Raw genomic sequence first — 27838 nt, 5'->3', positions numbered from 1 at the left:
TGTAAACCACATAGAGGTTTGTTTGTTTGTTTTTTTAAAAAAATAATTATGTGGTTTATAAATTTTCCCAAGTGAGCAGATAAATGAAATGTCCATCACCACATAAACAGTGTCTGCTATAAAGGAAGTCGCGCGAGAATTGCCTGTACCTGGAGGCTGTGCCAAGAGCCGTAATCCAGGCCTGGAAGATGCCAGCGTAGAAAAGGAAGGGGTTCTGGCGCGTGATGACGAAGAAGATGAGGGGCAGCACCATAGCACCGTGGATGACCAGCCCCACAATGACCGTCACCATGTACATGCCCAGCTGACGGGCCACCATCTCCAGGTCTTTGATACCGGCAATCTTGCCGCAGATGAGGGAAGCGATGCCAAACGGAGAGTACCTACATTGAGGAAGGGGACGTTCAGAAGACTGGCAGATGCTATCACAGCAGCCGAATGAGCAGCGCACAGACAGACTACGGAACTCCCTCTCACAGGAATGGCCATTGTCGTGGACTGGCTAGACACAGAGGAATGGGGGGAGGCACCAGCTGGGGAGCCCCCTGAGGGAAAAAGGCTCAGAGCCAGGGGATTAGTGGTGGGACGCCGACGAGTGGTCAAAGGGAGAAGACTGGGATGAGTCGGAAGCTGAGGAAGCAACAGGGTTTAGTGAGCAGGAAGAGTCTGTGGCAGAGAGCAGTTCAGAATCAGAGCAGGGACAGAAGCAGGAGAGGAGGGAAGCCAAGAGGCGGAGATGAGTCAGGCTGGTGAGGAGGCAGTGAGAGAAGCACCATTGCTCAGGTAAAATCCCATCCAGAGTAGGAAGCCTTGATGGCTAGGCTGGACAGGTGGGGCCACTTCAACCCCTGGGAATCCTTTGTTGCTTCACATGTTTCTCTAGTCAACACCCCATCCCAGCTCTCACCACATGGGGGAGTTGTACATGGAGATACAGGAGCTCATTTCTACATCTGGGTGGTGCTCGAATTAATAGGGGGGCAGGAGTCAGAGGGATCCGGGCCTCCCTATCTTTCATGATGGCCCCATTAGTGGAAGGGTGGGGGGAGAGGGAATTAGTGGTTAGTTTGAGTGTGTTTCAAAAAGGGTCCCCTAATACCCCACCCTATTATTTGATCACTGCCTGTACAGTGTTTCTCAACCATGTTGTTGGACTGCAACTCCCATCATCCCTGACCACTGGTCATGCTGGCTAGGAATGATGGGAGTTGTAGTCCAACAACATCTGGGGACCCACAGGTTGAGAAATACTGCTTTAGATGCTTCCAACACCTGCTTTAAAGACAAGCACTTTCTGGGTGCCTGGCACAGCCTGTTCGACTTGTATGTTTGGAAATAAGCAGGTACAAGTGTGACCTGCAACTCAACACTTCTTTGTGGAGGTCTCCTCCTTTAGGGTTCCAGCCAGCCATGCCCTTTGCAGGGCACTCCATTCCAGACTAATCCCTCTCCCACACCCTGGCTGGTTTCCCTCAAGCCAGTCATATGCTGCTCAGTGTTCTGTGGCCAATGAGCACACTCACTTTTTATTTTAGGAGTCTCCACCCAAGCTTTTTTAAATCTGCTATTACCTCCCTCTTAACTATACGGACCGGATAGTAAAAGCTAGGGTTTTCCCAGTAGTGATGTATGGAAGTGAGAGCTGGACCATAAAGAAGGCTGATCGCCTAAGAATTGATGCTTTTGAATTATGGTGCTGGAGGAGACTCTTGAGAGTCCCATGGACTGCAAGAAGATCAAAACTATCCATTCTGAAGGAAATCAGCCCTGAGTGCTCACTGGAAGGACAGATCCTGAAGCTGAGACTCCAATACTTTGGCCACCTCATGAGAAGAGAAGACTCCCTGGAAAAGACCTTGATGCTGGGAAAGATGGAGGGCACAAGGAGAAGGGGACGACAGAGGACAAGATGGTTGGACAGTGTTTGCGAAGCTACCAGCATGAGTTTGACCAAACTGCGGGAGGCAGTGGAAGACAGGAGTGCCTGGCGTGCTCTGGTCCATGGGGTCACGAAGAATCGGACACGACTAAACAACTAAACAACAACGACATTACCTCCCTCTTACGCTTAAATAATGTCATTTTGGCTATGTAAGGCTCAGCATTCAAATAATGATTTTGCTGTTGCTATCTCTGATGGCAAAAAACAACAGCAATAAAGCGACAGGACTGTAGTTCTTGCTTCCATACTTACAAGGAAACTGGCACTGGTTTTCTTTAAAAAAGAAATTAATCTCTAGGTTGCATATCTGTATATGAGTCTCTCTTACCACATGATCATAGAGACCAGCTTCATGATGATCTCGTTGAGGATGTTGAAGAAGTCGGCCATGGGCTTAGCCTGCTCGCCCATCTTCCCCATGCAAATGCCAAAGGCAATGAAGAAGCCAATCAAACCTGCAGGGGAGGGGGGTGAGGAGAGAAAGGGGGGGTCAGAGAGAAGGAGGGATCTCTCGCCAACCCTGTGCTCTGTCTCCCCAATAGAGGACGCTGAATGAACAGTTTAAAACACACAAACCCACCTACCTCTCGTCTCTCACCTGCACACCAGATGCAGGTAGGAGGAGGAGAGGTGTGCTTAATTTATGTTTATTATTAAAAATGCTAAATTTCAAAATTGAAAACGGAAATGTTGAAACAATGTTGAGTTTGTACATTTCAAAATTCAAATCTGAAATGTTGAAATAACATTGAGTTTGAAAAACATGTAAAACATGTAAAAACGAGTCTTAACCAATGCCTTTTGAAGGCCAAAAAAAGGATTAAGTATTAATGTGCCAAATTCAATTTCTTCTCTGCTTTTCTACCCCTCCCCTATTTTATTTATTTGTTTTTGAATCAATGTACTGCCCAATTAACAGTGGGGTTTTTTGGGGGGGATGGGGCACAGCTTTAAAAACCACACAATTAAAACACAAATATCCAAGGCCTTGTCTACACGTGTAGAGGATGGTGTCCAAATTCCTAGGTGGTAGAATGGGCAGAACCATTTCAGGCAGCAGAGGGGAGATCACAGTTGTGAATGCTCCCATATTATAAAGAAACAACCTAAAGCAGAAAGCACTCACAGCAAAGAGAGGGTTGAGACCAAACCTTTCCTGCTGATGTCCTGGGTCCACCCTGCTCCTCTTGTTTGTGTGGTTTTGGCAGGGAGTTTTCCCCCTGGGGAATAAAATGCCATCCTCTACCTGCAGCCTGCAGTGGTACGGTCCTTAATTCCCACCATCTCAGGCTTCTACCACTTCATTCTGCTGCATGAATAGCATTCATGACGGAGGACATTCTAAAAGCATGCATCTATAGTTTTGAAATTTAAAAATGATTCCACGTGGTGTGGCTATGACTGCGTGAGTTGTTTGTCCACAGCACCCTCCATATTTGCTCCTGGCCTCTGCCGAGCTCTTCCACTTTTGCTCTTGACCAAAGTCTCACCCAAAACGTTCATTCCAGCCTTGAACTCCAGCTGCTTCTGGGTCACGGTGCTGGGACCCACGTTGACCTCCGTGATGGTGGTGTTGAGCACTGACCCACTGGCGTGGACTATCTGACTCACATTTTCCTTACGGACCACAACCGGGGGCACAGGGATCTTCGTTGAGACGGTTTGGATCTGTGTGAGAAAAAGGCGGCATGTTAGGTGGAGAGGGCAGTTTGGAAGCAACCAACCACTGCCAAACCACTGTCCCAGGCCCTGCTGGCCTTTGCCTCCCTGATCCACACATTTGCTACTTGCGTTACCTGCTGGAAACAGGCTTGGACCAGGTTTTCGGGGAACAGGTTCCTGATCAAGTCCAGAAAAGCGTCCAGACTGGAGACCTCCTCATTCCTAGTCATCACCGTGGGGGATTTCTTGAGTTTTGGGTTGCCGGGGTGGATAGACAAGACCAGAATGACGCCCAATATGGCCGCCACCACAGTGGTGGACATGTAATAAACCATGGCGCGAGTGCCCATGCGCCCGCTGGATTTGGCATCGAGGCCGGCCAGACCTGCCCACAAAACACATCACAAGAGGTTACGGGGTCAAGGGATGGAGAGAGGCCACCCTGCCTAAGCCCATCCTCCATGGAAGTACGTAAGAGGTGGACAGACCAAATAGAGAGTCACAAAGAAAATAATAGTTGGAAGGAGAGGAGGCAGTTGCAGAATGGTGGGACCAGCTTCCTTCTGCTGCTCATGATGAGCCATACCCTGGGATAGCTAAACATAAAGGACTCCTGATGATTAAGTCCAGTCAAATTTGATTATGGGTGTGGCGCTCATCCCCGCTTTCAGGCCAAAGGAGCCGGTGTTTGTCCGCAGACAGCTTTCCAGGTCACGTGGCCAGCATGACTAAACTGCTTCTGGCACACGGAACACCGTGACGAGTGCCAGAGCATATGGAAGCGCTGTTTGCACTGAGATAATGAGCATACAGGGGACGCGGGTGGCGCTGTGGGTTAAATCACAGAGCCTAGGGCTTGCCAATAAGAAGGTCGGCAGTTCGAATCCCTGCAACAGGATGAGCTCCCGTTGCTCAGTCCCAGCTCCTGCCAACCTAGCAGTTCGAAAGCACGTCAAGTGCAAGTAGATAAATAGGTACCACTCTGGCGGGGAGGTAAACGGTGTTTCCGCACGCTGCTCTGGTTTGCCAGAAGCGGCTTAGTCATGCTGGCCACATGACCTGGAAGCTGTACGCCGGCTCCCTCGGCCAATAAAGCGAGATGAACGCTGCAACCCCAGCGTCGGCCACGACTGGACCTAATGGTCAGGGGTCCCTTTACCTTTACCTAATGCGCAAACCATACAATAACAAATCTGCATCTGATGTAGAACAAATTGGGGTTTCTAACACAAATCTCTTATTGGCAAAGAGAGGTGTACAAAGACCTGGTGAAGGAGAGAGCCAGCGTGGTGGTTACAATGTCAGATTAGGACGTGGGAGACCAGGGTTTGAATCCCCACTTTGCCATGAAGCTCACTGAGAAACCTTGGGCCAGTCACTGCCTGACACCTTAACCTAGCTCACATGTAGAGCCCCTTCACACACCAGTCAAATGCACAGATCAGGTGGCATGTTCACTGCATGTGTTGATAGTGATAGGGGCTGGTCTCCCACAACTAGGGATGGGGGAGGAGTTTAATTCAGTTCACATTTTAAAGACATATATTTACGAAATAATATGCGAATCAAAACACAGCTGTCCTACAAAATTCACACTTATTCAGATTTAGCAATGCGGTTCTCCAACCAGTGTCTACAAAAATTCATATATAGGGCAGAGTGTGTGTATAAAAATGAACATATTAGTGATGATGGTGCAGTTGGACATAACTATGCATGAATGCTATTTAGTGCACAACAGGATTAAGACTGGAGAGTTCTGTTCCTATATTCGGCTAAGCCATGCCCCCTCACTTCCTCTCACTCTTTCCATGCCATTTAACTGACCAAGGATGATGTGTCTAACCAAACTGCAATCTTAGAACACATATTTTAAGCTTTCTGTATTTTCTACCCAAGAGTATTCTGCCTGTGTTCACCTTGCTGCTACTAGGATAAATGCATGAATCTGACCTTTGGAGCATTTTGTAAGTAAAACATTTAAAACTTACTTAACAGTGTGTGCTCTGATCATTGCAAGAGGAGTAGAAAATGGGTGAAGTGCTGTATGCAACTAAACAGGATAAAAAGGTCTAGCAACCTATATTCCTAATGCTATACTGCTGCTTGACTTTTGTGAGCTTAAACTCTACTCCTGGGTGCTCCCACCTGCTGGAGAGTGACTTTATCCCTGTGTTTTCAATCTGGGCACCCAGCTGATTCTTTTGTTATTTAACTCACACAGGGATCACAGGGACTGATATTTTCCTCCTACAAATATAACATACAAAAATGCATTCAATTAGGGGAAATTGCTTGCAAAACTATGTTTGCCAGTCAAAAGTGCTTATAAAAATGTGCTTGTTAGGATAGATTTGCTCTAAATTCCTGATGATTTTTCATGATTGCAGAAGTGTGGAGAACTGAATTTAAGACAGGGAAAAGGAGAAACGGAGAGAAATGAAATTGACTAATCCTTCCAACCTTTCCCACAACCCTCTCTTACATTCTTTCAAGGCACGGGGGGCTCTTATGAACTCACCATGGATGCCATTTCCCCCACAGTTTCACAATTTGTTCCTTGTTCCTTTCAGCGAAAACCCAGTCTCTTGGAAGGCCAGCTAAGCTATACAGAGGCTAGCGCCCCACTTCTGAGGTTTGGGATCCGGAGCCATTTCTCCCCCCTCCCCCTCTCACCTGAAATGAGACTGGATATCACAAGAGGCAAGATCAGCATTTTCAACATGCGCATAAGGATGTCCCCAGGAAAAGAAATCAGCATGATCAGGTCGCTGTCGAGAGGTGGGAGCAACCTCAGGAGACCTCCAAACAGAGATCCCAAAATCACTCCTGAAACGAAGAGGAAAAAGATAAGGTCCCAGGATATTTCAGAAGTAGCTGTCACCAGGTTGAGAGCAGGACAAGGGGGTCCTTTATCAGTGGTAGCACTAGGGTTGGGCTTTGGGGCAGATGTCCAAGGTCCCATGGAGCCTAATGAAAAGGAGGGTTCTCCCAAATGTAGAAGTAAATAAAGTAATTCCTGTGACCATAAAATAATAACAATAACAATAACAATAACAATAACAACAACAACAACAACAACAACAATAATAATAATTTATTTATACCCCACCCATCTGGCTGGGTTTCCCCAGCCACTCTGGGCAGCTTCCAACAGAATATTAAAATACAATAACCTATTAAACATTAAAAGCTTCCCTAAACAGGGCTGCCTTCAGATGTCTTCTAAAAGTCTGGTACATCTGGTGGGAAGGTGTTCCACTGGGCGGGTGCCACTACCGAGAAGGCCCTCTGGCTGGTTCCCTGTAACTTGGCTTCTTGAAGTGAGGGAACCGCCAAAAGGCCCTCAGCGCTGGACCTCAGTGTCTGGGCAGAACGATGGGGGTGGGAGACGCTCCTTCAGGTATACTGGACCGAGGCTGTTTAGGGCTTTAAAGGTCAACACCAACACTTTGAATTGTGCTCGGAAACGTACTGGGAGCCAATGTAGGTCTTTCATTTACCACAGACCCCATTTACCACATGTCCGCTCACCCCTCTTGGTGCGGCGGCATTGAGGGATGGCAGAGGCTTCACTGGGGATGTGGGAACTGGAACTGCCATGCCCTTCCTGATAGGTGGTGTGTGCATGTGTGTGTGGCAGAAGCCTCCCCCCCCCCCAATCTATCATGAACTGGATCCTAGCTTGCATCCTGATTTGGCAAGAGGGGATATAGGCTGGGACTTGGGCTGTGCCAGGGGGTGGAGCCAATGGAGCGGGGAAGCTTTCCCTCAGAAAGCTAATCATTAATAATAATAATAATCTCTAAAGATGGACACCCTGATAAATCCATTACGTCAGAGTCTAAGACCACTGTCCCATTAAACACTTACCTGGGAGGAATCATAGAATTGTGGAGTTGGAAGGGACACTTAGGATCATCAGGTCCAACCCCAGGAATATGCAGCTGTCCCATATGGGGACCGAATCTGCAACTTTGGCGTTGTCAGCACCACGCTCTAGCCAACTGAGCTATCCAAGTCCCACCAAATTCAGCAAGGTAATTTCCATCTGTTTTAGGGTTTTACCTTTTGTATGTTTAAAAGTATAATTGTGATTTGTTTCTTGGTTTTACTGTTTTATCTTTAGTAAACCACTTTGAGGTTGTTGTTTACAATCAAGTGGTGTATGAATTTCATGAAATAAATAATAATAACAATTAGGGCTGAGCGTGCTCAGTGGTCATGGAATGCTGACTGAGTGTTGGGTGTGTGGGGTGACAACTGGGTGTGTGTGTGGGGGGGGAGTTAATGGAAATGAGCGCCAGGATTCCTGAATGGCCACTTGCCACCTGCTAAAATTGGCACATCGAGCTGCCATTAAATGCACAGGACAGAACGCGGTACGTTCAGTTTGCAAAACTATCTGAAACTGGCTCGCGAATGTAGTGCACAGATACCGCCCCCCACGCAAAGCCGAACTGCTGCTCTAGATGCTGTGTGGGTGTGCTAAATTCAAGCATTCAGGGCAGGATCATGATGATACCGATTTCTAAACCGTTTGGTGAAAACAGGATCTTTTCATGGGATCTGTTCACAGAGTCCGTGTCCTACTTGGAGTAAAGCCAGGCTACAGGGGTTCACGCCCCCAAATCCTTGTTGGGAAAAAATCCAGGATAAAAATTGCTGGATACTGCCAGGGCAACGTCAGGACAGCTGGGAGGGAAGGAAGGGCAATAAACCAACCCTCTCCTAATCCTACTTATTATATCCAGTGCTGCAGAGACCCCCTTATTAAACTTACTGGAGGTCTTTTCATTGTTGTTGTTGCATTGAAACCCATGGGTTCTCTTGTCCAATGAAACGACGTTCAAAACAAACTGTATAAATCAGAGAAACTGGTCCAGAGGTGTAGGTTTTATTTTGAACTACGTCTAGAGGTTTGGCAAGGGTGCATGAAAAATTATTTTAGCCACGGATAGGAGAGGTGAGGGGCGACAGAGAAATCCAAATAGGGAAGCGTATTATGAATGCATAATGCAAAAGCATTTTGTTCTCGACATTGTTTGCATTTCCCACAAACATTTTTCAACAGCGCTGAGAGCTAGGAACTTGCTCAAATGGCAACAGCAACAGAAGCCGAGATTATCAAGGGTCTGCATTTTGAACCATATATCGCACATGGTGTGGTATTATGCACATGCAGGTATCCTGGAAAAAAAATATGAATAAAGGCCAGTGTGTACAATTGCCAGAATCAAGTGATATAAGGCTTCAGCCTCCTGTGTAAAGCCATTTATGAGGTTTGGAGCAGCAAATGTTTTATTGTGTTATCAGTCCAGGGCTGGTCATGAGAAGAAGAGCTGGAAATGAAGAACCCCAGCACAGCTGTCAAGCACCTTCCTTTGGTTATTGAGATTGCAGACTGCTCTTAACAGCTTCAGAGAGCAAGACTCATGCCTGAGCCCCCTTCATGGGGGAAAAAAACCCTCTCCTTGGACTCCTCTAAATACCACCTCAGTCGTCAGATGACCTAATCTGCGTGTTTCGGTTTCTCCAGTTTCCAATCTTAAATTCGGCTCTCCAGATTTCCACATCAGTTTTTAAATTTCTACCCCCCCCCCCCAAAAAAAAGTCCTGACGACAATATCAGCATTTTTCTCTTCTAATACACACATTTTTGCAAAAAAAAAATAAAATTCCCCCTAATATGATCCATTTTTGCACACATTACCTGCCCTGCAATATTTGGAGAAGTGCGACAGTAACTCAAAACGAGATCTCCCTCTCTTTCACACACGCAAACGACCAGCCCTGCTGGCATTTTGCTCTGTGGCACAAAGCTCCCTGTTCCCTTTTTCTCAGCGCATGAGATGCTGGTGTCCTCTGGACCCTTTCGCCCTCTCCTTCAAGCTGATTAGGAGCTGTCAGTGGACGCAGGGAGGGGGGTGGGGGCCTTGGGTGAAGCTACAGGGATTAGACCCTGTTTAATTTTCTTTCTCCAGGGCAATGACGTAAAAGAAACAATGAGAGACTAATGAAATCCTGGCCTTTTACCCTGTGCTACGAGACTGGATGCCTAGATGGAGCGTGTGCGTTTTTTCCTGTTTGAATCTGTACGGTTATTTGAGAGAAAGACAAGTTGACCATACAGATATTGGTCACATGCGATGTATAGTTGAACTGTGGAATCATCCCTTTCCACAAGAGCCAGCAATGGCTACCAACTTTGGGGTGGTTTCGAAAGAGGATTAGTCAAATTTGTGGAGGACCAACCTAGCCATAAAAGGGACGCGGGTGGAGCTGTGGGTTAAACCACAGAGCCTAAGACTTGCTGATCAGAAGGTCGGTGGTTCGAATCCCCGCGACGGGGTGAGCTCCCATTGTTTGGTCCCTGCTCCTGCCCACCTAGCAGTTCGAAAGGATGTCAAAGTGCAAGTAGATAAATAGGTACCACTCCGGCGGGAAGGTAAACGACGTTTCCGTGCGCTGCTCTGGTTCGCCAGAAGCGGCTTAGTCATGCTGGCCACATGACCCGGAAGCTGTACGCCGGCTCCCTCGGCCAATAAAGCGAGATGAGCGCCGCAAGCCCAGAGTCGGTCACGACTGGACCTAATGGTCAGGGGTCCCTTTACCTTTTTAACCTAGCCGTGGCTACTAGCCGTGATGGCTATAGTCTCCCTCCCCTGTCAGTAGCAATGAAGCCTCTGAATACCAGTTGGTGAGGATCACAGGTGAGCAGAGTGCTGCTGTGCTCATGTTCAGCTTGGGCATTTGGTTAGCCACTGTGAGAAGAGTGTGCTGCACATGACGGGCCATTAGCCTGATCCAGCACCGCTCCCCTTATGTGCTTATGTGCTTATGTGTTTATTTGAAATACTTTATTGTCACTTGTACAACTTGTATACAGTGAGATTACACGAGCACCCTCCACTCAGCTCTCTTAGTCTTAATTCCCCTCATTTACTGACGCACAACCACCAAACCCAAAAGCCAGTTGCCCTGTTGTTGTCTTTTCACTCAGCAGCCTAACAGCCCACGGATAGAAGCTGTTCTTTACCCTGTTGGTGCGACTAATCATGCTTTTATATCTTTTGCCTGAGGGCAGGAGATCAAGAAAGTGCCAAAATATTATGAAGATGTCAAGGAAGGAAGGAAGGAAGGAAGGAGCCAGAAAGAGAATAACTGTGCGGCTGATAATGTTGATCTTCTCTTCCTTTTTCAAAGCATCTTTCCATCATTGTTTTTGATAGATTTGGACTGCAATAAAGAATTGATTGATTGTATTCCATAGAACCATAGAATCCTAGAGTTGGAAGGGGACAATGAGGATCATCTAGTCCAACCCCCTGCAATGCAGGAATATGCAGTTGTCCCATATGGGGATCGAACCTGCAACCTTGGGGTCGTCAGCACCACGCTCTAACCAGCTGAGCTATGATGTTGTCTGTATTGTTTTATATTGTTAGCTGTCCTGTGCTCATTCGTGAGGAAGGGCAGGGAGTGCATCCAGTGGAGGAAATAAACCAGTTATTAAGCTACTGTTCAAAGGTACACAAGCTTGTGTCTTTGCAGCCAACGAAGAACAGACAAAGAGGTCTGTGGGTGCTTGCGCACTGCTGCACACAACAGAACGTGAACTTGATAGCAATACACGCAGTGAGAGTATCTCAGATAGCGCACACTTTGAAAGCTTCCCTCCTTGTTTTATGGGTCCTGTTCATACGTCAATTCCACCCCCTTTTCCTCCTCCACGTCTAAGAAACGGGTCCTTTTTCTTTAGCTCCTCTGCCCTCTGCCTATCCCTGAAGAGGTCATCCAGGGCCAAGAAGCCAGCCATGCTGCAGGGCGACGAAAGGGTGTGTGTACGGCTGCAAGATATGGCAGGTTGCCCAGAGATAGGAGATTACATGAAGGGCTATGGAAAGTTACTACCCAGATGGGTCTTTTTAAAAGGAAAAAGTAGCCTCATTGACAGACAGCTTGCTTCATTTATTTATTTATTTATGGATGGCTTGGGGGGGGGGTGTCAGAGAGGTAATTCTAGAACAATCACAAAGTCTTTCTGGAACCATTCATCCTCCCCCCCCCCCCATCAGACTTTTTACAATAAGGAAAATGAGTGTAGGTATAATTTGCTTAATGTAATGTTGACTGAAAGTTTATCCTTATTGGTTTGCACAAAGTTTTCAGGGAGTTCAGATGATAGCTACTTATTGAGCATCCCTTTTGATTTGTTTCTGGGAATGTTGTACGACATTGTTCTCCACACCTAAGCTTCAACCCAGACGGGTGTTTCATTGTGGATATAGCCTGCCACATGTTCTTAACAGAAGAATACTGCATCAGCGGTGGGTTTATTCTGCTTTCATTTATTCCGTGATGCTTCTCCAAGGCTACCTCGTTATTGCTATCAGGAGGGGCTGTAGCGGAACCAAAGTGGGGTAAAAATAAAGCAGGATGTTTGTGGTATAAAAAGTTACAGGATTTCAGCAGGATGTTAAGGACTGGAAATGCAGCGGTGTGACCTCTTTAAACCTTTTGAATGGTACCGAAAGCGCAATTGCAAGTGACTCCTCCGATAGCATCCTCCTGAGCACAAATCATAAAAAGGACATCTCTGGAGGGACCCTAAACTAATTGCACTGGCTCAAGTGTCTGGCAGATCAGGTGTGCTGCATATGTAACAAGACAAGGGATCAGCTCACAACCTGCAATAGAGGATGGGAGACAGCTCTGAGTGGGGTTGTTACTGTTCGCAGAGAAGAAAGAGACAATTAAGAAGTGATTGGATAGCTATCTTCCAGTACAGTGGTACATCGGGTTACATACGCTTCAGGTTACATACGCTTTAGGTTACACACTCTGCTAACCCAGAAATAGTGCTTCAGAACTTTGCTTCAGGATGAGAACAGAAATTGGGCTCCGGCGGCGCGGCAGCAGCAGGAGGCCCCATTAGCTAAAGTGTTGCTTCAGGTTAAGAACAGTTTCAGGTTAAGAACGGACCTCTGGAACGAATTAAGTACTTAACCTGAGGTACCACTGTACTCGAAAGGCTACCACATAGGACGATGATGCAGCACACTTGTTTTCTGTAGCTCTATTGAGGGTGAGGCTTTGAACCAAGAGCTTCTAAGTATAAGAGAAAGGATTTTAACTGAAGCTTAAGAAGAACTTCAAGATGATACAAGCTGTTTCACAGAGGAACTAGCTGCCTTGGAAGATGGTGGCTTCTCTTTCTTTACATGCTCTGAAGCAAATGCAGTAGTGGTCTTCTAGCAACAGCCAGGGGGTGTTGAGCTAATGACCTTCAAAGGCCCTTCCAGCTACAATAATCTATGGACTCAGCTACATTCGTCAAGAAACAGCGTTTTGAATGCGTTATAAACATGCAACACCAGATGGTGCCAGAGAGCAAAACAAATTTCTAAGCAATTTTCCACAGTGTTTTTTCTTTTGTTATAGCGATTTAATTCTTGACTTAAAGTGTCCCCCCCCATGTGTAGAGCCACCCATGAGCAGTGTAGATCCACCCTAGAGCAGTGGGGCAAGTAGATCAGTTGATGGTTCAAATAAGGATAGAGGCTAGCAAGAGGGCATCCTCTCCTCCGTCATATCACTGTAAACGCCATATTGGCAGAATTCCAGATCTGGGACAGAGAAGGCAGAGTGCCAAAACTTAAGCATGTGGGGGCACACACAGAGACACACACACACGTCTGTTTTGGAAACTGCCCCTTCCTATGGGAACATCTGGTTTTGAAGAGAACGGCTACAGTTAGAAAGGTTGTTTTAATCTAATGGGCCAACTGGCAGATATTTCACTCACAGCCCGTCAGTTCCTGACCACTGCTTTGCTGATCTGCCTATCGCACTACTACTATTTGTCATTTGCAGACTGTGCTAGATGCTGCACAGAACCTAGAATCACCCCTGCCTAGAAGGACTTAAAGGAAGGTGGAAGTTACTTCAGGCATGAAGAACTGCAGAGAGACAGAAAGGGGTAAACAGAGACTAAGGAGGTTGTTCTCAGATGGAGGCTCTGCGTCATCTTACCAATTAACAGCTTGGGACTAGTTTACTTGAGGAATCGAGCTTGCACTTTCACAAGTGCCAGATAATCTGCATTTCATACCTATGATAAAGCAAACTCTAAGTGTGTAGCACCTGCAGTTTTACAGTTTCAGCACCAGCAAGTCCATCCCATTGTCTATAGTTGCTTTCAAATTCTGTTGATTTTTATCTGTATTTTATGGATAACTATTCTCTTTTATGTGCACTGCTTAGCAGTGGTGTAGCGTGGGGGGTGCAGGGGGGCCCGGCCACACTGGGCGCAACATCTGGGGTTAGGGTTAGGGGGCGCAAATCTACGGGTTACGGGGCGCAAATTACTTGCCTTGCCCCGGGTGCTGACAACCCACGCTACGCCACTGCTGCTTAGAGATTGATTGATTTTTTTAAAAAAAGTGGTTCATAAGTCATGATAGATAGCTAAAGATAGATATAGATAGATAGATAGATAGATAGATAGATAGATAGATAGATGATAGATAGATGATAGATCTTACCAACGATGGTGAGGGTCAGCAGCAGGTTTCGCATCAGCCACCCACAGTATTTATCCAGGCAAGGTTTTGGCAACTCTTCCAAGCTGATGTGGGGCCCATCCGCCATGGGGACCTCCACATGGTTAGTCATTTCCGGGGCAACTCCCAAAGCCCCTTGTTTCGTCTCAAGAGGAGAGGGGAGAAAACAAAAAGTTAATTTGGATGGAATAAAACATTGTTTTCCCACTTCAGAACAGAGAGGGGCTGGAGCACAGGCCAATCTGGAGGGCACCCCCTTGGACCCAGACGACAACAAGAATAACAACAAAAATGAATAGATGAACCAGGTGGATTAATCAATTAGCAAAACTTTCAATTTACTAAAAATGTGCCCCTGTTTAATCAGGTAGCATATTTTTTTATATTAAAAAGGCACTATTTTTTAATACAATTACCGTACTTAACAATAACAGCAGGCCTCATCCTTTTTCTCACAGGTAGGAGGGAAAGCCTCTACAACAGAAGAGCATATGTAGGGATGGTTCCATATTCCCATCCTACTGAAAGCAGGCCCATTGAAGTCAATGGGACTACTCTATGTTGGGAATCTAGATCTGACCTCTTATCTGAAAACAAAGTATGTTTTTTTGCTTCAGAAGTATTTTTCCTCCCATATACAAATGCATGTGAATTTAATTGACTGGCTAACGGATTAATCTAATTAAATATAAGATTAACTGAGATTTATTTAATCAGGTGAGAGAGAAATGACAATAACAATAACAATAATGGAGTTTCTCCTATGTGGTGCATTTCAAGATTTCAAAACACTTCACGAACATTGGCTCAGGCAATGAATTGGGTTTGCTGCTGGCAGCCCTGGAGCCAAATATGGCCTCTTGAGAGTGCCAGCTACTCCATCAGATGCCAACTTGACTTCTTTTCTTTGCCCATTGTCAGAAATAGACTTATAAGGAATGAGAATGAGGTAGGTGCTCAGGGTAAGTTCTGGTATCTCTTATCCTAGAAAAATAGCACTGGCTGTTCCCTTAAGGGCAACATGACCTCCTGATTCCCCTCTCTCTTCCTGGGTGACTAGGGGAAAACCAGCCGGAGGCCTGTGTTAAGAACCCTGCTTGTGAGCTGTATGGAACGACACAAGCAACACCTTTGAGGAGCCTGACTCAATAGCAAAGCTCAGCAGGAGTACTTCCTCAATACACCCTCCCTTAAAGGAACCCTCTTTTAGTTCTCTGTCCAAATGGAATAAATGCTGAGATACTACTGGGTGGTGGTGGGTTGGCTAGAAAGTTCTTCCTTGAGACTGCCTTGGCTTTGATTGCGGGACAATCCTTCTGCTCGAGTGAGGGGTCAAGAAGAATATTTGGCACCGTCTAGCGGGAAGCGAAGAGCCAGCCGCGAATGGGACAGACAATCTGGGCCCCGACTGATGAGCCTTCCTGCCGTTAATCAGCTAGGGGATAATCAAATGGACGTATTGGATTTTGGTCACGGCATCCGACCAGATCACGAAACTCCGTCCCCGTTAAGCGAGTGGGCGTGATCCGCTCTGCAGATTTAAACTGGCTTAACGGTTTTATTGGTTCCTGTGTGAGTTACTGATACAGGCACCATAGGACCAGGCCATTCCTTCTTCTCAAGTAGTTCTCTCAGCTGCCCCCCCAATCACATTTCCTGTTATAGTCACAATAATTTCTGGAACACAATCTCAGGCGCAACAAGTAAGGTGAAGGTGTTGGAACAGGTTTGGTGTGCCAGCCATGGAAAATCGGGCACAAAACAGCACAGGTCAGCAACTAAGCACAGATGCAATGCCAGCTGATCCAAGCCTAGAAGGGTTAGGAACAGTATAAGCAGTGGCGGAGGAAGTCTCTCGGGTACCTGGGGTTATGTGCCCAGGGGTGGGGCGAACTGCCCATAGGGGCTAGGGACAGGGCATGCCACATGGCGCCCATAGTGGGTAGGGAAGGGGCAGAGCTAGCACCTCCACTTGCTCCGCCTCTGAGTATAAGATGTCTTATACTGAGTCAGACCATTGGTCCATCAAGTTTAGTACGGCCTACACTGACTGGCAGAGGCTCTCCAGGATTTGGGGCACAGTTCTCTCTCAGCCCTACCTGGAAATGCCAGGGGTGCTACTTGGGACCTTTAGCTGGTGCTGTAAAACTGAGCTACGGTCCTCATGGTCCAGGAAAATTAGAGTTGGTCTAATCCAATGCAGTCCCATGGACTGCAAGAAGATCAAACCTATCCATTCTTAAGGAAATCAGCCCTGAGTACTCACTGGAAGGACAGATCCTGAAGCTGAGGCTTCAATACTTTGGCCACCTCATGAGAAGACTCCCTGGAAAAGACTCTGATGTTGGGAAAGATGGAGGGCACAAGGAGAAGGGGACAACAGAGGACGAGATGGTTGGACAGTGTTCTGGAAGCTACCAGCATGAGTTTGACCAAACTGCGGGAGGCAGTGGAAGACAGGAGTGCCTGGCGTGCTCTGGTCTATGGGGTCACAAAGAGTCGGACACGACTAAGCGACTAAACAACAACAATCCAATGCAGCACTGCTTATGATTTTATGTGTTCTATGCATGAATCCCCATGTCAATCATTAAGGCATATTTGGGGGTTCAGAAACATACATGTTTCTTCCATGACAGCCGCCAGTTCTGTGCAAACGGACCTACAGGACTGTCAGAAGGTCAGAGTGTGGCTCCAAATGAAAAGCACTTTATACCAGGGGACTGGTTCCCTGCGGTGAGATGGCACCAAGGAGTCCTCTTAACCTGGACTTGGCAGGACACGCAAGTGGAAGCGTCTGCCGCCAGCTGCCCCCCTGGCCATGTTGCGTGCTCTAGGCAAAGTCAGAACAGTCCTGCTTTTGGGAAGAAGGGAAACCTCTAGAGACCCGGAAGGCGGGGCGGAAATGAGAGTGCTAGCAATTCACATCAACAGGAGTTTAACAAGGCATCCTACAAAGGCAAAACAACAGGAAATAGGGCAGCGGTCAGGGACAGGTATCAAAAATAGGGGCCTCCTTCCTTCTGGAGGTTGCCTGGACACCTTTCCAGTGAGAAGAGGTTTGTCAGACCAGGTGAGAGGGAGCTGTGTCTCAAAGCACATTTTGGACATACAGGAAGCGTCAAAACGAACAAAATCAAGCGCTAGTTTTCTTTTCTCCTGTGAGTTTTCTCTGTTTGCTAAAGACAATTCCCTCTTCCCTTCATTCGATAAAAATGACACTATGCAGAGGGAGATTCCTTTCATTGATTCATGCGTTTCCCAGGAAGCTGTGGTTTTCTGTCTCTCCTACAACTCCCAGGATTCTTCGGGGGATGTCGTGACCGTTCACTTAGCATGAAACCAGATATAAATTTGTAATGGTGAGCAGATCAATAAACCCAGTAGTGTAAAGGTCATTTGCAGAGGAGAAACAGATCCCTGCCCCACATGACAAGCAATGCCATCTGTGCAAAGATATAGACATAGGCCTCAATCTAGCGCCAGCTGTACATGAGTGACTCTGAGTTGCGGGCGTATATCTGTGTTAAGGGATGCGGGTGCCGCTGTGGGTTAAACCACAGAGCCTAGGGCTTGCCAATCAGAAGGTCGGTGGTTCGAATCCCCGCGACGGGGTGAGTTCCCGTTACTTGCCCACCTAGCAGTTCAAAAACACGTCAAAAGTTCAAGTAAATAGGTACTGCTCCGGCGGGAAGGTAAACGGCGTTTCCGTGCGCTGCTTTGGTTCACCAGAAGCGGCTTAGTCATGCTGGCCACATGACCCGGAAGCTGTACGCTGATAAAGCTGTACAGCCAATAAAGCGAGATGAGCGCCGCAACCCCAGACTCGGCCATGACTGGACCTAATGATCAAGGGTCCCTTTACCTTTACTATCAGTGTTAAAGATGAATCTGGCCAGTTCGGTGGAGATGGAGTGAGCACTGGGACATGGATGCAAATTATTAAAGGAAGGATTGGCATATCACACAATGCAAGGAGATGGTGCAGACAGAGAATTATGGGTCCAAACTCTAGGGATGAATCTGTCAATTAAGGTTTCTCTCTACAGTCATACCTCAGGTTACGAACGTTGTGGGTTGCGCGTTTTCGGGTTGCGGACCACGCCAAACCCGGAAGTACCATAACGGGTTACTTCTGGGTTTTGGTGCTCACACAGAACCACAAAATGACATCACGCACATGCGCAGAAGCGCTGAATTGTGTCACGTGTGTGCGCATATGCGGTGCTTCAGGCTGCAAACGCTGCAGGTTGCGAACATGCCTCCCGCACGGATCAAGTTCGCAATCCAAGGTATGACTGTATTTCTAATGTTTTCCAATCTGAAGTTCAGTTCTCCACATTTCAGTGTGACTTTTTTAAAAACCCCAACAACTCTTCATGAACACCCACCAGCATTTTAGTGCGAATTGCTCCTAATATATGCATTTTTAATGCAATTTTGACTAATATACAAACAAGTTGGCCTCACATCATGCATGTTTATGTGTTAATTTCACAAGTATATGTATCTATATGCATCCTATAATATACTTGGCTGGAGAACTGCATTGCAAAATTCAGAGAAGTGCAAATTTCAAAGGCTGACTAAGTTTAGGTTTGCACACTGTTTCAGAAAGTGTGAATGAGGTTTGCTTAAATAAATGTGAAGTGAATCAAATTTATCCCCTATCACTGGTCCACACATACATTTCCCCCTTTTGCATTTTGTTCAAAATTCTCCTCTCTCCTTCTATTGACCAGCAGCTGGCTCCCATACGTCGAATCTCCTAATCCATATTAACTTGCAGGATTTGGAACCTCAGGGTGGTTCAACGATTTCAGTCATGAGAATAAATATAGAAAAGGGACACATGCAGAAATTCATCCTTCTCCTCTTAATTAAGTCACAGATTCCTTTCCAATGAGGGGGCAGTGTAACCATTTTAAAAGTTTTTTGTTTGTTTTTTAAGGATGCAATTGGGTTTAGATTAAACCAAGAAAAGACAAGGACTCTACATTTCTACTGAGCAAGCCAATGTAGTACCAGAGGCAAAATCTCATAGAGGTGGAACCCCCCCGCCCCCGGCCATTTCCCAACACACACACACACAGACAACTTTTCTGGCAAAACTTGGCAAATTTTGAGTTAAAAGGAGAAAGCAGATGCAACAATATTTTGCTTTTCAAATATTTTGTTGGAAGCTGCCCAGAGTGGCTGGGGAAACCTAGCCAGATGAGCATGGTATTATTATTATTATTATTATTATTATTATTATTATTATTATTATTACAGTATTATTATTATATCACCATCATCATCTTTGATTGATGCAAGTGTATGCAAAAGTTTGTGTCTCACAGGATTCTTCTTCAGGCAGTCCTGATGAAGACAAAGTGTCCCGTGGAACTCAAAAGCTTGCACCATCCTGCAGCACTATACAATAAAAAGATACAATTTCATCTGCTTTCTAGCTCCTATATTTTGGGATCACCATACTACCAAAGACACTTACAGAAGCATTAATCCCTTAAATGGAAAAAAACTCTATGTCTTCCCATGTTCATACAGAGTACATACAGAAATGACCCCATATTCTACTCATCTTTTAGTAGCCGGTACTCGATTAGCATTCCCCAGAGAGAAAGAAAAGGCCAACATTTTTTTGCCCCCACCCCGCCATTTCTCAGAGAACCTCCATTTCTAAGTTGTACAAGGGTTGCCAAATTCTTTTAGCTGCCCCTGCTCCTGTGCCTTTAACATCCAGAAAGTGAGTGAAGCTTTCTTTTTATGCCTGTGTTCAACCCAGCGGCAGGACCTGCTTAGGAAAGCAGCAGTTCTACATTGGAAGCATTGTTATTTAGAATTTAACACACATAAATTCTCCACTGCCACCTCAGAAATGCTGGATTATACCCCCCCCCCCAAAGACTACCCATTTCCCAACTCTCTTCTGGGATGAGTTTATCACAGAACAGAGGGCAGCTCCCTCTAGAGGGGAAATCTCCCCATGACCTTTTGTCTAATCTTCCCCCCACCTTGTCCAAAAGAGCCCTTAAAGAGGCCGGGCAAAATCTACCCCCTAATCTCTGCCTCCCTGCACCCCTTCTGGTCCCCTGCCCCACCACCATTTCCCCTGGCTGCCTTGCTCCTTACCCCACGTAGGGAGGGGGGGACAGTGCGTCTCGGCGGGAGGCGAAGGGGGATCTGAAGACGGCGGGCGGCAAAGGGGGAGACTCTGGTGGCTTAGTGCCCCCGTCACTCGACGACGTCAAAGAACAAGTGTGGTCAGGAAAGGGGGGGGGAGTAAAGAAAGATTACGAACAGAAAAAGGAGCAGAGCTATGCAAAGGACAGGAAAAATGGACATGAGGATAATACCCCTAACTGGGGGCTGAGCAGACAGCGCTGTTTAATCAGTGGCCTTTAAAAAGGGGGGGGGGCAGGGAGAGTCATCAGAGGTGGCAATTTGGGGTAGGCAACCACGATGAAGAATTTATTTTATGAAATACAGACTTGGTCCTACTGCAGTTTCGCAGGCGATGTGGGGTTTTTTTTTGAGGGGGGGGGGGATCTGTTAGCAAATGCCATCTGTCCCACAGAGAGAGATTTAGTGTCATTCAAACCACTGATGTTTCGATGTCTTAACTCACCTTGAACTGCTTGCCGCATCAGTAACTTGATTTTGTTTTTAAAACATAGGTATTGTTACCTCCTTGAAGACAGATAATTGCTTGTAATAGGACAGAGAATCTTGGGTCGGCCCCACATGTTAATAGAAGTTAAACTGATGATCAGCGTAAAAAAAAAAGGGGGGGAGAGCTTTAGAGTTACACAGTACCCCAGGCAGAATGGAAAAGTCACTGATGTTCAGAGAGAATATTGTGGAACTGTTTTACTAACAGTACTACACTGGCAAACACAGAACGTATTTTTAATGCTTATGAAGGCTCTGCAAAGTGACTTTCTTCAAGGAATACAGGAAAGTTGCAAACCATTCTAGAAGCATGGGCATCCATAACCCCATATTCCCAGGTCCTTTCTTCTTCTTTTTTTCAAAGGGGAGAGTTTAGAGCATTTATAAAACCTGATATATAAGGCAAAATGTGCAGGCACTGTTCCTTCTCATTTGTGTGTCCGTTCCCCCCTTTCAGCATTTGCTTTTAAATAAAGATATGCCAGCCTCACCCAACAGCTAGGCAAGTAGGTAGGCTAGGCTGAGAGACAGCGACAGAGAGAGTGACTGGCCCAGGGCCTCTCAGTGAGCTTCATGGCCAAGTGGGATTTGAACCCTAGCCCTACATCTGACCCTCTGGGCCTGATCAATACAGTGGTACCTCGGGTTACAGACATTTTCAGTTACAGACACTTCAGGTTACATACGCTTCAGGTTACAGACTCCGCTAACCCAGAAAAAGTACCTCAGGTTAAGAACTTTGCTTCAGGATGAAAACAGAAATCGCACGGCGGCAGCAGGAGGCTCCATTAGCTAAAGTGGTACCTCAGGTTAAGAACACTTTCAGGTTAAGAACGGACCTCCAGAACAAATTAAGTTCTTAACCCGAGGAACTCCCCATCCTTTTTACCTCGCGTGTCGTGGGGCAGGGACTTCACTCTGGGAGCCTTCTTTTGGCTGAAGAGCTGGGTACAGAAGCTCAGAATAAATAAATAATACCAGTATGGCACAATTCAGGCCTACTCACACGCAACAGCCAAAATAAGTATAGATATAAAATATAAATATGTAGCCTTGGTGGCCCTCCACAAAGTCTCACAGATTTATCGTGGTGCCAGGTTTAAATGGGGGCAAGAGCTCACTTCATCAGGGATGATATACTCCATGCATTTCCTGAAGCTGGTCCACAAAAGCGTATGCTAAAATAAACCTTTGAAGGGCAAGAAGACTATTGTTCAAGCGAGGCCATGTAAGCCTAGAGGTTCCTGCTCCAGGTTTGAGGGGCCCCACCTATATCAGTGACCCTCTAGCCACCATTTTAAATTTCCCCCATGAGCCTGAGAGACACTACGTTAAGAACTCTGTGGTACTTTGTGAGGAATCCAAAAAGGCAGGTGGCTGTCAGGTCCAGCTGCCCTTCCCTGAGAAGGCTAGGTACCGAAGCCAGAATTCCTTTCGGTTCATGCTACTTAAATGATACGTTCACATGGCTACTAAACATTTTTGTTTATTTGTATTTTATTTTTATTTATACAAAATAATATATGTACATATATATATTTAAAAAAAACAAACAACTGTCCATGTCTTTCTCCTCTCACGCTTCTCAATATAAAAATGGTGGTGCAGCAACACCCAGTGGCAGAATCCGGAACTGATGCCCACACAACTCCTCCTCAGAGGGATGCTGCAGGTGAGTCTCTCTCCCCACTGCCTGTCTCCCCCCAATAGCTATGGAAATCCAGTCCTCCAGGGAGAACAGTGGGAGCGGGGCATGTGCTGCTGTTGATGGTGTGTGAGCAAAAGGACGCCGTCCCATTTATTGTGGAGGGGGCCATTCATGCCTGAAGATGCTGCGGGAGGAAGATAAGATGACAATAAAAAAACATTGGTTGGGGCCTGGGCAGAAGAGAAGCCAGGAGTGAGGAGGTTGCAAAAAAACACACAAATCATTTGGTCATTTTGCAATATTCCCCACTAGGTAAGACCCTGAAGCTTGCCCTGGAGTCTAATTCTCACTCAGGTGGCTGTAAACGTGTGCCAGGCAAGTAACGTTTCAGAGTTCAAACGTGGAGCTTATGTAATTGGTTGTTCCTCCGTAGGAATGGATGAAATCTGTCCATTTGGGGGCTTTTTCTCCGTTTCTCATTTTTCTAAACTTACGTTCAGTTCACCACATATCCTCATCGGTTTACAGTTTCATAAAAAATTAAAAAGTCTTCGTGAAAACTCACCGGCATTTTAGTGAAATTTAATCTTTGCACGCGATTTTACTGAATGCACGTTTTTGCAAAGCAATTTCCCCCAACAGAAATTATTTTCCAAGAGATTTATTTCTATGCGCCTTTTGCCACAGAAATACAGGAAAGTCTTACCCTTACCTTTATTCCCCAGAGGTGCTCTGAAGGCTCAAACGGGCGTTTCCTGAAACCTTGGGAGCCTCTGGGGGATGAAATATGGAGCTATGATTACATCTCAAATTGATTGGCGTGGGTGGAGGAGATAATAGTATTACTGGTGATGGTGGTGCCAATGTCACACATAGTGCTGAAAGGTGAGGGTTGGGCCCATGCGAGAGTGACAGGATTCTGTGGTTACCTATCCTGGGATGATTGATCAAAGGCAGGGATGCTGTGTGGGTCGTCCCCCCATGTATACTGCAAGCACAAACATGCAACTCTAGCCTAGGTAAAATTGCATTATTAAAACTACCCCCAAATTATCTTTGTCTGAGAAGAGGTAAACTCTCAAAAGGGGCATGTGATTATTGTTAAGTCTGGGAAACACTGCATTTTCGTATGTTATTTTCACCAATATATGCATTTTTAGGGATGGCTTACCCCAGTGTATGAATTTTAGCACACATTTGCTGGGCTAGAGAATTGCAAAATTTGGGGAAGCGCAAATGTCAAAGGACGGCCATGTTTGGGTTCTCAGATTGCTTCAGAAACAATGAATCAAATAGGTTTGCCTTTAAAGACAAACTGAATTGGAACACCCCCAATCCTTACCTAGGACAGTATTTCCCAACCTCGTGCCCTTTAGAAACTTGGGACTGCAATTCCCATCAGATCCTTGTCAGCCATGGCTCAGTGAGTGCCCAGAACTTAATATCCCAGAGCTTTTTGAAAAGGCTTCTTGCTTACCTGAAATAGGTTCCTTAATGGACGTGTCATGATGAGTAGAAAGCAGAAAATGGGAATGAGAAGCAGAAGTAGAAATGGTCCCCAGTGAGATCTCTGAAGTGGGGTTTGCTGAGACGACTGGACTCTATCATGGGTCTCTGTAACGATTTTGGTGAATGGAGTAGTAAAAGAGTCTGCAGTACAGAGAGAGGCTGACCTATAGGGGCAGATTGAATGCCTTCTGGTAACAAGCGAGGGGTAGAGAGCGGATAATATTGAGAGGATACCCATAGAGTGTTGCTGAACCACTTTTTTATGATAACAGATGCAGAATATTGCATTGGTTTCACAAGAAGCAGATGGTGGCCTGACATCAAGTGATCGGCGCCACAATATTTTGTTTTGTTTCTTAAGGGGAGAGGGAGAAAAACAGGGAGAAAGTCAATGGGGAGAAGAAGGAGAAAGAGCGAGAGCATCTCTACACCACAAATTATTAAACAATGGTCCACTGGTTTAATTGTCATGGACTCCCCCACCCGAAGGAATCATGGGAATTGTAGTTTATTGCAGGTGCTGAGAACGCTGTTCAGGGTCTCTAAATTCTCCCTTTGCCGAACTAAAACTCCCATGATTTCCTGGGGGAGAGATAAAGAAGTATGGGTCCTCAAGTGTAGATATGCCTTGGGAAAGACAGAAAAGAAAGGGTGGGGAGAAGAGACAGGAGAAAGAGAGATAAAATTGTAAACCACTTAAGAGGTTTTGATACAAACCAGAGGTATATAAAGTTTGTTCAATAAATAAAGTGGGCTCTGTGGTAGAAACTAGGGTTTCATGCAGTCCTGGGGCTGCAAAAGTTGGTGACATTGACAGCTGGGGGTGAGGTGTAAGTTGGGAAGTCCTGAGTTCAAATCAGACTACAGCCACATACTCACTCAGTGGGATTAGGCAACTGACTTTTCTTTCTGCCTCAGCTCCCCTTACTGCAAGCTGGGCATGATAATACCAATGTTGTAAACAGGGGCAGCTTCAGGTCTGAGGGGCTCCCTGGCAAAATGCCCTCTGCTAGGCCTCCGCCCTTGAGCTTACTTGCCAACAGCTGCGAGTTGCCATTTTAAACTTCCCACAATGCCCCTGAAGTCATTTTGGTCTGGGGAATTCTAGGAAATTACAGTGGCAGCCATTTAAATTTACCCAGAGTGGCGCAGTATGTCAAGGACCTATTGTGACCAGGTGGGCCTAGAAGTTGGGGGACGGGCAGAAGTGTTGATGTTGGGCCTGGTTGTCATGGCTACTGTGATAATGTTTGTGAAGCATTCTGAAATCTCCAAAGCACTGTATGCTAAGTATTATTTCTGGCGGAAACGAACCTTCAAAGCATAAATGCAACCGCTCGGTTGGCAAAGCAACACTGGGGTGAAACCATCCTCTTTGATCAGCTCACCACTTACAGTTTCATACACACCATGGCAAGTTGTTCACCCAGTGGAAAACAGGAATGGCTGGGGCAGTGGGGCAGCGTTGTGAAGCCACCTTCCTAACACTGTCATCACTTCCACTGACTGAGTTGGGGTGCAGGGAGGTGGTGGGGAGCTCAGGGCTGTGTGGGCACAGATAGGCTCTGCTCCAAGTTTGCCACCCCCCTGCCATGCCAGTGAACCACCTTGATAAGCAGGACTAGCCGAATGGCGGATTCCCTCCGAGCTCCGGAGGGAATCTGCTCGACAGGGGTCGGGTCCTGCCGCGCCGGCGACGCGGGGACCCTCAAAAACCACGGGCGCGGAAGCCCGTGGACCTGGTGACTCGGCGGGCACCGTTTGCGCCCCCCCCAACCCGCGAAGGAGCCTTTTTAAAGGCTGCGGAGCGGGGGACGGGGAGCGGCGCGGTGCTGTGAGTCTTCTGCTTCCCCTGCCGAGCGAAGCCGCATGCCATTCGACGGAGAGCGCTGACTTCTTCTTCTGAAAATTTGGACTAAATCTAAAAACAACAACCCGTGAGTAATTTGGAAATTGGACTAAAAACTTTCTTGGATTCGGTACGAGCGGAGGAGGTGCAAAAAGGAAGTCCGTCTCCCCCCCATTGTATACAATTTAAAGCAAGGATTTGACAACTAAGGTCGAGAGAAGAGCCTTTTCTTTATTGGATAAAAGTTATTAATTGCACGGATTGATAGCATAAGTAATTGTGCTGGAGGATGAGAGCTAATTTTCTGAGTTAAAGTGCCACCCATCCCGGGACCGGGAGTGATCCGCGAGAGGAGCCTGCTGAGGAGATATAGAAGATTCTGACAGCTGTCAATTTAGCTGTCAAAGTCGGAAAAAATAGAGAACTTTGTTTCTGATGTTCTTGCTGGTTACATTAGATACAATATAGTTACAAATCGCTGAAAATAAATAAGAATTGAAACAAATTAACTTGGCTTTTGGGTTGGAAGTGAAAGGAATACTGAATAACCAGAATCCCTCTAGTGGGGGTTCAGGGACATTACAAAAATGGAAATAGGTCGAAAAATACTAGCTGACCTGGATGAGGTTATTTTTCTTGTGAGAAAGTTGCGTAAGTTGCAAGAGCAAGGTCATGTTTTGTCTACAAGTGCCATAACTTTGAAGCCAACAGTAAAGGAATCTACTGAGCTGGAAAAGGATTTGATGTACAAAACCCAGGCAGCTGAACAAGAAAAGAAACTTGAGAAAATTGAGGAAGTGGAGAAAGAGATACATGTTGAACAGGAGGAGCAGGAAGGAGGGGCTGCAATGCTGCAGAAGGCAAAGTAGAGCGGGAGGCCTGTCAAGATGGACATAAAAGAAAATAAGAACTGGATGATAAAAACTGGGTTTGAATTGGAAAATGAGGAATGGAAAGATCTCCTTTTGTGGAGATCTGAAGATCTATGGTCTATAAATCTGATCAAGGTGGAAGTTGGAGCCTTTTGGCTATTTGGACTTAAAAGGATTGAGAAACAAGACTTGAGCTCCACCTTTAAATATGGAGGTCTGGCTGGAAGGAACATTGACATTATAGGGATAGTGCCCCTCCGAGACTTGGTGTTCAACATAAAGGACTTTCAAAGAAACCGGCAGAGAGGGACTGAGAGAGATTTAAGGGCCTCAGACGTGAGGTTGCCAGGCTGATAATAGATGGACTAATGGACAATGGTTCGGGGATCGAAACCGGGGAAGGGAGGGTGGGGTTTGAAAATCCAAAGGGTGTACAAAAATATTCTGATTTTTTCTATCTCTTTTTCTTTTTGTGTTGTTACTAGTATTAAAATGGGGAATTCGTGGAAGGGAAACTGGGTTGATCTTAGAAAAAGTCTTTAAGTATAATGATTGATGTATATAAGCTAAAAGTTGATATATAAATTGAATTTAATATAACAACAAACTAAGGTTAAAAATTTAGGGATAAGAACTTGTTGAACAAATTTTTGGACATGGAATACAAGAAGGGGAGACGAGGGGAAGTTGTGGAAAGAAGGTATTGAAAATATGGATTGCAAATGTTGAATTATTCTTTTTTTCTTTTTTTTCTTCTTTACTTTTTTGTCTTTATGTACTACTTGAAATTCTAATAAATATCATTAAAAAAAAAAAGATAAGCAGCAGCGACGCCAGTTTTATGAGGGCAGCTCCATGGCATTGCCCCACTGTGTCAGCCCCCCATGGCAGAAATGTATCCCCTCTGTAGCCCCACAGCCTTGCTCCCCCACACCCTGACCACCTGGAATGTTACCTGGTTGGCACTGAATAATGGTGCAATTACTGTAGTCAGCAGACTCTTTCAGTTCGATGAGTTTCTCCATCTTGTCCGCCAGGTTTCCGATGTGGTAAGGAACCGGATTCAAGAACTGAGTGATGTTTGTCCCCACAAAACGGACACAACTATCCTGTTAA

The 27838-nt window shown here is 46.0% G+C and overlaps 2 protein-coding genes across 5 annotated transcripts in view; both read right to left on the bottom strand.

The window, feature by feature from the left end:
- Positions 1-21861, bottom strand: part of LOC310829444 (excitatory amino acid transporter 2-like) — a 30633-nt gene extending 8772 nt beyond the window's left edge. Inside the window, exons 1-7 of one of the 4 annotated variants that reach the window (XM_083707900.1) lie at positions 21734-21861; positions 14152-14314; positions 6281-6433; positions 3739-3989; positions 3433-3610; positions 2271-2397; positions 150-383 (exon numbers count right to left, since the gene is read on the bottom strand). In XM_083707900.1, coding sequence (XP_083564026.1) covers positions 150-383; positions 2271-2397; positions 3433-3610; positions 3739-3989; positions 6281-6433; positions 14152-14281 — 1073 coding nt within the window. In that variant the 5' untranslated portion in view covers positions 14282-14314; positions 21734-21861. Of the gene's footprint in view, positions 1-149; positions 384-2270; positions 2398-3432; positions 3611-3738; positions 3990-6280; positions 6434-7123; positions 7311-14151; positions 14315-20304; positions 21297-21733 lie in introns of those variants that run through there. The other 3 variants (XM_083707898.1, XM_083707899.1, XM_083707897.1) reach the window with 3 other exon arrangements.
- Positions 21862-22323: 462 nt separating this feature from the next.
- The window catches only part of FLT3LG (fms related receptor tyrosine kinase 3 ligand), a 30679-nt gene continuing 25164 nt past the window's right edge, over positions 22324-27838 (bottom strand). The window contains exons 6-9 of the mRNA XM_083708005.1: positions 27678-27831; positions 23970-24142; positions 23205-23265; positions 22324-22676 (exon numbers count right to left, since the gene is read on the bottom strand). Coding sequence (XP_083564131.1) covers positions 23233-23265; positions 23970-24142; positions 27678-27831 — 360 coding nt within the window. The 3' untranslated portion in view covers positions 22324-22676; positions 23205-23232. The remainder of the gene's footprint in view (positions 22677-23204; positions 23266-23969; positions 24143-27677; positions 27832-27838) is intronic.

This window comes from Podarcis gaigeae (assembly GCF_964106915.1).
Source record: "Podarcis gaigeae genome assembly, chromosome: 13".
In the NCBI taxonomy this organism is placed as follows: Eukaryota; Metazoa; Chordata; class Lepidosauria; order Squamata; family Lacertidae; genus Podarcis; species Podarcis gaigeae.
Note: the sequence above shows the minus strand (reverse complement) of the source record. Positions and strands in the feature narration are given on the sequence as shown.